Raw genomic sequence first — 13,017 nt, 5'->3', positions numbered from 1 at the left:
CAGCCTGCAGCTCACTGTGACTTTTAGATCATGTTCTGATTGTAAATACCGCCCATGTGCACGCAGTGGATTCGAAGCAGCGATCATAAATAATCCAGATGAGTTACAGTATGTTCACGCAGCATCAGGCACCGAAGCTTGTTCTACAGACGTTACAACTGACATGTGAGCAGTTGCACACACACTTTCATATGACCTGGCTGTGTCAGTCATGCTTAACATACCCCCCCCAACCCCCTTTCATTTTTGTTTTAGATGTCTCTCCGTCTCTCTTTCAGCCTCTCCAGCCAATTGGACATAAAGCGTTATCATGGCAGAGAGCTCCCCGACCCCGTCACTGATAAATAGAGCGTTCCCTCAAAGGGAGACCCCCCTGTCAGAGACTCACATGGCATGATGACTCTGCTCAGCCCACTGTCCCAGATTCTCCCCCATCACATTAAATGGTCATCATTATATCTGTCTATCAAAGACTAGATTCATACACGCAGACTACAATGGACTGACTAAGTCTGTATCGTTAATAATAATCCCACACAGTCTTCTCCTCTTGAGTTTCAGAGTGGCTCTGCTCTCTCCCTCTTTCTTTAACCCTCTGAGGTCGGTGGGTTTTACTCGTGTCGCGTCTATCTCCGGAATGCCGAAGAATAGCAACGTAACTCTTTTTTTATTAAAAGCGGGACACTTCGGCCTTCACAAAGAGTCCACTGGTGTGTCTGTAGCTCACCCAGAAGCAGAGTAGTCCTGCCTCAAACATCCGTGTCCAATAGGAAACTCCTGCCCCATCACAGGATGGGCCAAAGTCCCGACTGCCATCACACGACGTGCCAAAGAGTGTTCATTTACATCAAGACGGTTGCTCTGTTGCCTTGTATGATTAGATAGATAGATAGATAGATAGATAGATAGATAGATAGATAGATAGATAGATAGATAGATAGATAGATAGATAGATAGATAGATAGATTGATATACTTTATTGATCTCAAGCTGGGAAATTATGAATGATTGCAATCATCGGAAAGAATCAGTCATAAATGCAATAAGTAATGGATAGATTACTATTTTACGTAAGCTAAGACCAAGACATGGGCCTCATGTGGAAGGAGAACATTTGTTCACTGCAGGAAGCAAGACAAAAAAGCCTGTGCACCCAATGGAAATGTCAGGCATTTTTGTAAATAATGTAAATAATATATTTTCAGGGTGTCCTCAGGGTCTTAAAAGTTGATTAAATTAAATTAAGGCCCTTAAAAAGTATTTAAAAGTCGGGGCGGTGCGTGGCGCAGTGGTTAAGGCGGCCGCCCCATGTAGAGGCTGCAGTCCTAAACGCAGGCGTCCCCGGTTCGAATCCCGCATTGGGCAGAATCCCGCATTGGGCAGACCTTTCCTGCGTGCCTCCCCCTTTCCTGTCTATCTCACTATGTGCTATCAAATAAAGGCAAAAACGCCAAAAAATATACTTAAAAAAAAAAAAAGTATTTAAAAGTCTTCAATTGAATTTTACAAGGTATTAAATTTGATAGCTTGTTTCCAATATGTATAGTTAGTCACTCAGTTCATTCTCTTGTGCTTTGCATTTATAAGAAGTTATCACAAACTTTCGTTGTGCTATCTCAAGATCAACATATAGTAAATGTAAGTTGAAGTGTGTTGCTGATATAACTAGAGCTGCGACTACTGATTATTTTCATTATTGATTTCTAAAAAAAAAATTTCTCAATTGATCAATTAGTTGTTTAGTCCATAAAGTGTCAGAAAATGGTGGAAAATGTTGATCACACATTCTCACAATTTCCTCAAAAGTCTTGTTCTGTCCACAACCCAAAGAGATTTAGTTTGCTGTCACTGGTAGCCTACTAAAGAAACCAGTAAATATTCACATTTGAGAAGCTGGAATCAGAGAATTTGGAAACTTTATTCTTAAAAATGACTCAATATTATTATCAAAATAGTTGGCAACTAATCAATTGCCACTCTAGACGCAACTCTAAGTGGCGATGAGGTCTTAAAATGTATGAAAAAGGGGCTTAAAAAGGTCTTAAAAAGTATTAAATTTAACTTCAGGATTCCTGCATAAACCCTGATTTTGTATCATAGTTAGAGCCCTTATTCTTCCCCTCCTAATCCCCAAGACCTCAAAGAACAGTTATATAGTGTCTAAAAAGACGTTTTAAATAATTTTCTGTTTCCAACAAATTTAAGTGAAATTTATTTTCTGTTTTTTATTTTCCTTTCTTTTTCTGATCATATAGCATCTACATTCACATGAAAGCCCAGGTTGTCCTGGGGGGGAAAAAAAAGATGTCAGTTACTTGATTGTGCATCATAGAGTTGAGGTTTTACAAGCATGAATACACAAGGTGACCAGGAGAGAAAAAGCAGTAGACTCTGAAGGGTTAATTCTCTTCTTCTTTTTAACAGTGAAACCTCTGCCCTTCTTTCTTATCCATGAGCCTTTTGCATTTCCGTTTCTGGTGTCAGATTTAATCAGGGGGTTGGCAGGTGATTGTCAAAGAACATTTTCAAACCCTCATGGCTCTGTCAGCCTTTTGGAAGGACAGTTAATATCCAGCATTGTCGTGCGATGGTTAATAGATGCAGAGAGTTTTTTTTTGTATTGTCAGTTCACTGTAGTTGCACTGGACTCATTAATGCAGTGATGTTGCTGAAAACCCTCCCTGTGATCTTCACAACTCCTCTGTGGCCTGAATACTACAGTCTCGTCCTTATTCAAGAGCAGCCAAACGTTTACAGTCAGGTTTCCTGGCATTCAGTGTCCAGGATCAAACACCTGCTCCGCTTGAAAGGAAGCCCTATAGGGACGGCTCGTCCATGTTTTCTTTTGTCTATCAAAGTGTTAAAGGATGAAAAGAGAAGCGGAGAGAAGATGCTGATGTCCAGGACTGTGGATTTCCTGTAGCACGACGCGAGCGCAACTCTTTTTAACTCATCGCTGACACAGAACTTTTCAGATACTAGACGTGCATTTTTTCCTCCCCGACGTCATCCATTCAGACAGAAAGATAGAGTCATAAACTTGTTATTCAAAGCATGGAGAAGAAGCCAAGAGTAATTTCCAAGAATTGAAAGCTCTGAATGTGACATTCATGGAACTTGTTTCCACAGTCAAACAAAACAAGTCTGTATCATTTTGAATGTTTTCTGAGACACTGTTTTACAGATAGATTATAGAATTTAGACAGTGTTAATTCTTACCTTATGGCTGCACAGAGTAAAAATGTTGGCATATGGATTTACGCAGGAAGAAGCCTGTAATACATACTGTACTGTAACTTAAAGGTCCTCTCCACCTGAGCAGGCATACACACTTAACATGTTAAATTTGCCAAATGTTCTTTAAATTGAATTGCGGACTCTTAGAAAAAGAAATCAGTAGCTCGTAATGTGACCTTGAGTTATGTTACTCGATCCAGGATCCATTAGTCATTTGAGTTAGCAGCTGTGGCTAAAAGTATTTCAAGTTCTGTTGTCATATTGTGTCTGATTGATGATGTTGTAGACCTGGGGTGTGTAAACCTGTTGATCCTGCGAGTGAGTGTGTGTGCAGTCTGAACAGACTGCTTCTACTCAGAGAGGAGGAGGATTAGATGTAGGCAATAGCCAGAGCCATTTATGAAAATCAATAGGCCACATCATACAGAAGTCAGAATGCTATACCATCTGAGGTTTAGGTTGGTGAGTTTGCACAGTTTGCATGTTTTATGCATGTTTTTATATATATATGTACATAAAACACACAAAAAGCTAAATTCAACTACGATATTTTTCCCTTTGTTTGTTTGAGTTCTTAGTTAAAGAAATGTTCTTGGCAGCTCTGCTCAACAAACCAAAACAACTCTGTACTTCCCCTGTAACCACTCAGTGCCTGTGTAAGAGAATAAAAGCTTCTGCGGCTGCAGTAGATGGTTATCTAGATGTCTTTTAAATGTCCCTCTATCGACAAATACATGCAAGTGTTAAAATCTTTCATCTTAACTCCATCTCCTTTCACCAGTCATTCGAATTAAAGCTGGATATGGACTGGATGGCAGCACGGGTTGGTTTTTAAAGCTCTGTAGCAGATTTTGTATAGAAAGTAATGTGATGCAACATTTTTATTTTGCAGTCAGAGTTGTTGGAGGTTAGTAAAACATTAAAATGTTCTCTGAAGATAAAAGAAGACACGAAGACGGAGACAAACAAACTCTTTGGTGTGAGCATAATTGAACTCATATGCTCCCTTGAGCAAGGAGGCAAGTGCAGTCAACATGTCTTCTGTGTGTCTCAATGAGTGTGTGTGTGTACATGTGTGTGTACAGCTGGCTCATTTTTTCCTCACCACATGTTGCAGTGTCTATTTGATCTCTAGTATGCGAAGTTGGTAGAGCCGATAGATTTGATCCTGTTGTACGTGGAGCAGCAAGTATCTTCATGACTCAGTCATGCAACAGTTGCTATTTTTAGAACTCTAGTGTCTTTTTTTTCTGATTTGGTTTTGGAGACAGTGATGAAATTGTTCCTGTTTAGGCCTGAAAAAGTTGCCTCCCCTCTCTCCCTGCTTTCATTTCTGTGGGAAATGTACTGCACAGTTTCAACTTTGCAGATGTGCTGTTTTATTGATTGTTTTATTTATTTCACCTTTGTGAGTCCAGTGAAGTGGCCGTGGTTGGATAGTTTCAAATAGCCACGGTAAACTCACGCTAACAAAGTCTTCCCTTGGCTGTTTCAGAAAGGACCAAAATCTCCTGTCCACTGTGAGCTGCTGGTATTTGGTCTTGGACCAGACCAGGCGGGAGAGCAGAGACCACGCCACTCTGAGCGACATCTACAACAACAACGTCATTGTCCGTCTGGCTCATGTGGGCGAGGATGTCATCAGACTTTTCAAAAAGGTCAGAATTGGAATTAAATGGATGAGGGCATGTAACCCTGACCGTCACAAACGCACACTGTCACAGAAATCATCCACTCAAAATCGCATTACTGATGCCCACTGTTGGGAATTTGACGCCAGCACCAAAGAAAATATGTAAAAATGATGTCTTGTACGTTTGTATGGACCGGGACGTACGCTGCTTTTCATGCAGTGCGGTTCTTATTCATTCCGTAGGGCTGATCTGACTCCTATGACTGGGTGTATTGTGTCATTGTCCCTTGATATGACGAATAATATTTAATGAGTTCTGTGATTATCATGAACATGAGTGCTTGTGGTTTTCCCCTCAGCTACTCCATAGCTTGATTTTGAAGCTGGACATCAGGTTTATCCACCTCTGACATTTTACCTGTTTAAGTCACAGCGCTTTATTCTCACGCTGTTCTGAGAGCAGCAAATATCTATGGCAAAGCTTAACGCGGCTGTTGAGAGACTTCATTTCTATTTTTAACCTCCTTCACAATAAGTAAAGTCACTCCCAGTATCATGCTCAATTTGCTCCCTGTTCAGATAAACCTTTTTCTGATACTGTTCACACCTCATCAGTCCTGGCACGTTTCTCCCACTCACTTTCCCAACAAATACACATTAACTCGAGATGTAACTTGTTTCTTTTATTTAAAACTGTGTTATTTTAAGACTGTGTTTGTGTCTCAGTTACACTCTCATATCTCCTTAGACATATGCTTAAAGGGATAGTTCAACATTTTGGCAAATTCGCCCATTGCCATAATCCCTATAGTCATAGCAGTAGGTTCGTTACCTTTAATTGTCGGTGCATGTTGTTTTTCGATCGGCGGGGCAGAGAAACAAGCTGCTCAGTTAACGCTGCGGAGGCGTATAGGTATTTCCACGTTTCCCTCATTTAACTAAATACACAATCCAACAACTCAAAAATTGTGACCTGCACATTCACCACGCTATGAAATAATAATGGAATGAGTTGTTTTCGAGGCAAATGTGTAGCCGGAACTACATTCCAGACATGGCTGCTCAGCAGAGTGACTTCAAAAGCAAAAGTAGTTCCGATTATTTCCCTCGTGTGTCGAAATGTTACATAATTATACATTATTATTTCATAGCGTGGTGAATGTGCAGGTCATGACAGTGTTTTGTAGTTGTTGGATTGTGTATTTGATGAGTTTCTGCCCCGCCGATCGAAAAACAGCTTGCACCAACAAATAAAGGTAACACACCTACTGCTATGAATGTAGGGATTATGGCAATGGGCGAATTTGCCAAAATGTTGAAATATCCCTTTAATGTATGGTTAGTGTGAGAGTAGCCTCTGGGTCAGGAAGAGGCTGTGATGAAGAATCTGCCTTGGAGACCTTGGATCTATATGGTTTGACAGCAGCAGGGGTCTGAGGTAATTTAAGACCTCTAGGGGGCTCTGCACTGTCATGATGGGAGCCCCTTGATGAGAATGGGATGGCTCGCAGCCAGCACTAATAACTGCCTGCAGAAAAACCATCTCCCTCTGCAAGACGTTGCAGCCTGGATTGTGACAAAGTTCTCCAAAACAATAATCCTGTTATGCCGTAGCATCCTGGTTCAGCTGCAGTGCAGTCTCCTTGTTAATGAGTTACACATGTCGCGGAAGGGAGCGATTCAAGTCTGGCGTTTGTTAAGTTAAAGTTTAAATGTACCGAATGTTCTCGAGTGTGACTGCGAAAACGTGGAGGCTGATGTTTTGACAGGTGGCCCTCCGAGAGGTGGCAGAGAACAGGATTGATTGCCCTAAGCGTTGCTCCATATCCCCTCAACAGGATTTCCAGGGTCACTCTCCACTGGTTCAGTTCCCACTCTCGGGGCCATAAGCTCCGTCATGGGACATGTTCAATTCATCATCGGCTCTTTAGCTCCTGTAACTGAGCAAAAACTGTGACTCCACTCTTTGGGAAACGTTCTGCAGTTGCTGCGCCGTTCTATTTTCGTCTGCCTCTGCACTTTAGGCATTGTATTAGATCTTTTCTGGTGCAGAGTAATGACAGCATTTCAAAGGCTGCTGACATCCCTCACACACAAAATATAACTGGCATATAGCCTGCAAGCTATTCATTTGTGGGGAGGTAATTCTATTAAATAACCCAGCTCCTAGGCTTAGATGTTTGAATACATGCCTTCATTTGTCTGACGTGCCATTGTTCTCTCTGAAACTCACCGGCCTTCTCCTCTGCAGAGCAAGGACATCGGGGTCCAGATGCACGAAGAGTTAGTGAAGGTCACCAACGAGCTCTACACTGTAAGTTCAACACATGTTGTTCCTTCTCGCCCTTCCTCTGTCTATAGCAGGCCGCCTCAAGCTGAGCTTCTTTTTTTTCCCCCAACAATTGAACCTGTAACCTGTGAAGCAGCTGGTCTGACACTGCACGCAGCAGATATGCCTTATCAGCAGTGCGGCCTCTAACAGGTCGTTCCTTCCTTCTCCTGAGGTCGTGATAGGAGAAAATTTGCATTCTAACTTCTGCTATGAGTTTCGACATTAGCCGAAGGGGGAAGGGGGAAGGGGGGAGAGGGGGGGGCAGTCGGGCCCCTGGCTGTGCTTCAAGCAGACTCAGCAGTCTGTGCTGCAGAGCTGGACTGTACTTAAAGCAAACTCGAGCTGCCGTAACGGTATTGAGCTTATTGCTGTTTGTTGTTGTGTTATTGTAACAGATGTCAATCAGTCCATGTGTCTATGCACATAACATTAAACTTACAGAAATGGTCAGTGTGGTGGTGGTGATAGAGAACAGCTGTTCCCTGTGGATCAGATGACTATTGGTTTGTCTGAAGGAACTGAAACTGGGCAGATGCAGTGATGCACCACAAACACACAGCAGTCTGATTCATTCTGGGTCTCACTGCGGTCTGCTTTGATTTTTAATTTATTTTCATTTTATGTATTATATGATGTTTCACATCATGAGTCAGACTGACACATTCTGATTGTATTGTAATTATATTTAATTGCCAAAATGGTCTGTAGAATCAGACCATTGAATCAACCATACTACTACTACTACTTTTATCACTACTATCAATCAAACTCCCTATTTGTAGAGCACTTTTCCTACAGGAAGCATCTCAAAGTGCTTTACACGATAGAAAATAATAAAAACAGAGAGGGCATTTACACACAGACATAGACACATGCATTCACACACTCAAAAATTAAAACACTGAGGAGTTAAAAAATACTGAGGAAAAGCTATCTTACACTCAACAATTTGTACTTTGCAGTGGGGAGAACACTGAGTAGATAAAATAGATTAAGAAAATGAGATTAAATAGGTAAATAGAATATAATAAAATAAAATAAGTGAATAGATAAAATAAAATGTATAAATTCATGTGTAATACTGTATATAAATAATTCAAAGGAATGAAAATGGAGATAAAATATCATTTTTCAGACAGGCTGTTCCATAGACGTGGGCCGTAATGATAAAACCAGACGTTTTAGTTCAAACTTTTGAAATGATTAAAAGGCCACTGTCTGAAGACCTGAGAGTTCAGAGGGTTCATATACAAAGCAATCAGTTAAATAATTAGGACCAAGACGTTAAGAGCTTTAAAAAACATACTACTACTACTACTACTATGATTTTATTTAGCCACTTAATCATTCATAACGTGTCTTTAAGGTGTGGGGGAAAACTAATTGTAGGTGATCTATCAAAGATAATGAGAAAACTTTGGGTCAGTTAAGGTGTTAGTAAGAACTAGCGGCATGTCAAAACACATTTGTCATGTTGCGGTCAAATTGATTGTGACTCCAGACTATAATTACTTCAAAACTTGACAGTTTCCATATTGTTTATAAGTAAGATAATAAGGCCCTGAATTGAATCCTTCAGAGAAACAGGACTAGGATTGTTGTAGCCTACATGGGATTCAGATTCTGGTTTTGTGTTTGTTCACATAAGAAAGCTTCTGAAAGGGAGAAGATAGCGAGTACTTAAGCCTAACATCAGAGCAGAGCTGTAGTATAATGGCCATGATTATTGACCCAGTGGCACTCATTTAAAGAAGAAGCTTCAGGGGTGAAAGGCCAGCAAATCACACATAAAGAATTAGAAATACTCCCATGAAATAAACCTCGTGAGAAATACACTCACATGTAACACTATACAGCACTTTACTGCAATACTGATATTGATTTTTCTTCTTCTCTGTTTCATCCATTATTAAATGCCTGTCTGCAGCTCCCACACACAGCATAAGGAAAGAAAATCAAGAGTGTTCAGGTTTGGTCTAAATGAAGTTAGATACTCTAAATCAAACTTGTCTAATTTGTTTATCACTTGCTGATTTAATATAAAATTAGGTGCATTCACCCAGAGAGGGTTTCTCAGTGTCACCTTGTAACCTCCTTCCTCCCCCTGCTGATCTGTCTCTCTGTCCTCTGCATGTTTCATTCAGGGTTGCTAGGAAACCAGAAGTTGAGAGCGAGTGATGGAGGGGCTGTTTAATTCTCCTGCTGATTCAGGGTTACTGATTAAAGGTTTACATGAGATTTCTTTAGCAAACCGAACAAGGAGAGCTATGTAGACAGGTGAAAAGACACAAACAGGACTTTGCTCTGCATCGTCCTCACGGCTGCGGTGGTAGTGGACCAACTGGAATACTGTGGTGAAGACAAACAAACAGGACAGTGAGGACACATTACAGGAAATGTCAATCAAAAGTGTGACGCTCCCATGAGCAGGATGACCGCGAACTACACTTCTAATGCTGACATATCCTAAAAAACACTCTGGTGTTACTAAAGTCAGGGTGAACACAGCTTTGTCTTTTAGTTAATCATATGATTGTATAAATAATCTGCATATTTCATTTAAGGCGAGGTGAATAGGCAAAAAAAACTAACTATTTTGATATCACTATGAAACTTTCCCTGTTTGTTATGTACATAGAAACTAAGAAATAATGTATTGAAAGTTTTCAGAATTTTATGTTTATATATGCAAATTAGGTGCTAACTCATTAAATATGCACTAATTTGCATATATTGCCAAGAACAGAATCACCCAGATTGGATGATGCCAGATTCCATAGCTTGGTTTCATTTAGTTGATACATTCCACAAGAATCCTTTTACAAAAGGGATTGTGGCTATCAGCCCATACATCAGGAATACCGTCTATAGTCATAAAAAAATAAATTTTCACTATGTTTTTGGTATAAAATGATATATCAACAAACCCTTCGGTCAAAAGAAGCAGGATATACTGTAGATAGGAAGAATGTGGAAAGTTTGGTGAGTTTAGGTACTAGGGAAATGGGGATTTCATATCTTGGTTGTAAGAAAAACTCTTTTTTTTTTGAGAAAACAGTCTGAAACTTCTGTATATTAAAATTCCATACATTTTTTATTTGAAACTGCTATTTACAAACGCAACACCAAATCAAACCATTAGTAATAGACATCCTAAACACATGACTGATAACTGAACAACACAGCATGAAGTTTAACCCTATCATTTTATCGAAAATATTCCCCACTTTTGAAGTAGGCATTCCCTTATCTAAAGGACAGGTCATTAAGCTCAGCTCTGACGTTGCAAAGACACACTGAAAAGTTGTTTAAGATCAGGAACATCCTCTTCAAGCTAATGCTAACAGGAATAGGCCTATATCTTCACCTACTGGTACATAAAACAAACAGAAAGAGGTTTGGATTTATTCCAGAAGCTGTAAGACATGTTTGAGCATTAGAAGTCAATTTATATTATATAACAGTGTAAATGCATTTGCACTTGGACACTTGATATAATGTAATATTTCAACATATGATGCTGTACATTGTGGCAGATGTTGTTGTCAGAAATAATGAGATAATGTTGATAAGCCACAATATGGTCCACATTATGATGCACATATAGACGACTGTTCTGATTATCCACTTAATCCACTTTGACTCGTTCACATGAGAATATTGCTGTTTTTTTTTGTTTTTTTTTTACCCCTTTTTTAACAAATCACATGCTAGTTTGAATGTAGAGCCCATAATACTGGATTTTGACATGTGATGTATGTCGTCACAGGTGATGAAGACGTACCACATGTACCACACTGAGAGTCTCAGTGCTGAGAGCAAGCTGAAGGAGGCGGAGAAACAGGAGGAGAAGCACATCGGAAAGGCCAACGACATCGGTGTGGGCCTGCTGCGCTACGGTCACGACGAGCGTCCGCAGCGACGGAGCTCCGTCAAGAAGATGGAGAAAATGAAAGAGAAGGTCTGTCCCGGCTGACATGTCCATACACCATGATGACATACAGTATGCAATTATATATTACAGGCATTTTGCCCACATTCAGGTGCAAATGGCCGGCAAATGCATTTAACAGTTGTATTTCGGCACTTGCTGAAGGCCTTTGCACCAGTGATGGGGTTAAAGCCTCAAGAAACCCATTTCCACATTTTTGCAGAATATTACACATATTGACTGATTATATAAGATAAAATCTGTTTATTGTTATAATGCTTCTTTGAGTGCACTAGAAATCCATTTTACATCCTGCAATGATGGGACACTCTCTTCTCTTCTCACCCCAGAGACAAGCCAAGTACTCTGAAAACAAGCTGAAATGCACAAAGGCCCGCAACGATTATCTTCTCAATCTGGCAGCCACCAATGCCCTGGTGGCAAAGTACTACATCCATGATGTATCAGATATGATAGATGTGAGTTAACACAGACAGAATCACAAATGCAAATATTGTTAAATTAGTCCTTTGTGCTTTTTATTGGCTCATAACTGTGATATATTCCACTTCCTGTCCTCAGTGTTGCGACTTAGGGTTCCACGCGAGCCTGGCACGCACCATGAGAACCTACCTGTCTGCAGAGTACAGCCTTGAGACGTCGCGCCACGAGGGCTTGGATTTGCTAGAGGGAGCGGTAGACGCTATGGACATCAGGGGGGACAAGCTGAAATTTATGGACACGCACAGCCAGATCTTCTGTCCTCCAGCACGCTTCGACTATCAGCCGCACATGGGCGACGAGGTGAGTCGCCGCAGAGAGGGCGGGACCGTGAGAATGGCTCGTTTGTTTGGTCTTAGTGCATCGTCTCTGTGTTAAATCACCCCGGGTAAAGTCTCCTTTATTCCTTCTCCTGCCCCCCAGGTGTGCCAGGTGAGCGCGCAGCAGCCCGTTCAGACAGAGCTGCTGATGCGCTACCACCAGCTGCAGTCTCGTCTGGCCACGCTGAAGATAGAAAATGAAGAGGTGAGAGGTTTTGTGTGCGCGCAGGTCTCAAAAGAGCTGGGAGTGTCAGCATTTCATTTCAAAATGAAGGACGCTTCACTGCAAATGTGCTGTTCAGAGTTACAGCCTTTTCTGCTGAGAAAGGAGCAGATGGTTAGATATACAGAGTTATATATTTATATGCTAGTCCTTAATTTTAGTCTTAAGGTCCTTACATAATTTTTAGACACTTGGTCTGCCAGGAAATTCGAGCTGTGTTTTGCAAGTCACCCAAATCTTGACACATTCTGTCTCATGATAACCATTAGTTACTGTATCAGATGATGGCCTAAACAATGGATACGCTCATTAGATGTAGCCATGTGGAATAAAGGTTTATTCAAATGTTTGTAATGTTACGGATGGGAAAAAAAAGTATTTCAGATAACAAAGATGAAAAGACCTGTTGTGCCTCAGCGGTATCTACCAAAGTGCACCGAAACTGAAATGAGAAATTGAATCAGTTGAATTCAGCTTGAACACTGAAGTAAAAAGAAAAAGAAAAAAAAAACCTTAAACCTTGCTTGCTGTAGGGTGACATGGTCTGCACATAAAAGCCTGAGTTGTTGGGTAAAATGTAGAACTGCAGAGGCCATTGCCTGCCAATAGATGACTGCAAGATACTCATCCAGTGTCTCATCAATCAAACCATCAATCTAGTGCGACGGTGCAGCAGAACAGGAAGGTGATTTAAAGATGGATATCTGCAGCCCTACACGCAGAACAGTCTGTCACATGACTCAGTGTTACGTAGCAGGCTCGGATAGAAGAGCCACAATAATGTCTGCCCATTGAATATGCACGAACAGCTGCTTACTTTTACCAGAGGTTAACGGTCAG

The 13,017-nt window shown here is 40.8% G+C and overlaps 1 protein-coding gene across 2 annotated transcripts in view; it reads left to right on the top strand.

Moving 5' to 3' along the window:
• LOC310986407 (SLIT-ROBO Rho GTPase-activating protein 3-like) overlaps positions 1-13,017 on the top strand; it is a 38,073-nt gene that overhangs the window by 8,087 nt on the left and 16,969 nt on the right. For both annotated transcript variants that reach the window (XM_083972293.1, XM_083972292.1), the window contains exons 3-8: positions 4,733-4,895; positions 7,122-7,184; positions 10,972-11,163; positions 11,484-11,612; positions 11,716-11,937; positions 12,058-12,159. In XM_083972293.1, the coding sequence (XP_083828419.1) occupies positions 4,733-4,895; positions 7,122-7,184; positions 10,972-11,163; positions 11,484-11,612; positions 11,716-11,937; positions 12,058-12,159 (871 nt within the window). The remainder of the gene's footprint in view (positions 1-4,732; positions 4,896-7,121; positions 7,185-10,971; positions 11,164-11,483; positions 11,613-11,715; positions 11,938-12,057; positions 12,160-13,017) is intronic.

Source organism: Trachurus trachurus, assembly GCF_905171665.1.
Source record: "Trachurus trachurus genome assembly, chromosome: 5".
NCBI lineage: Eukaryota > Metazoa > Chordata > Actinopteri > Carangiformes > Carangidae > Trachurus > Trachurus trachurus.
The sequence above is the reverse complement of the archived record's forward strand: the minus strand, read 5'-3'. Positions and strand labels throughout refer to the sequence as shown.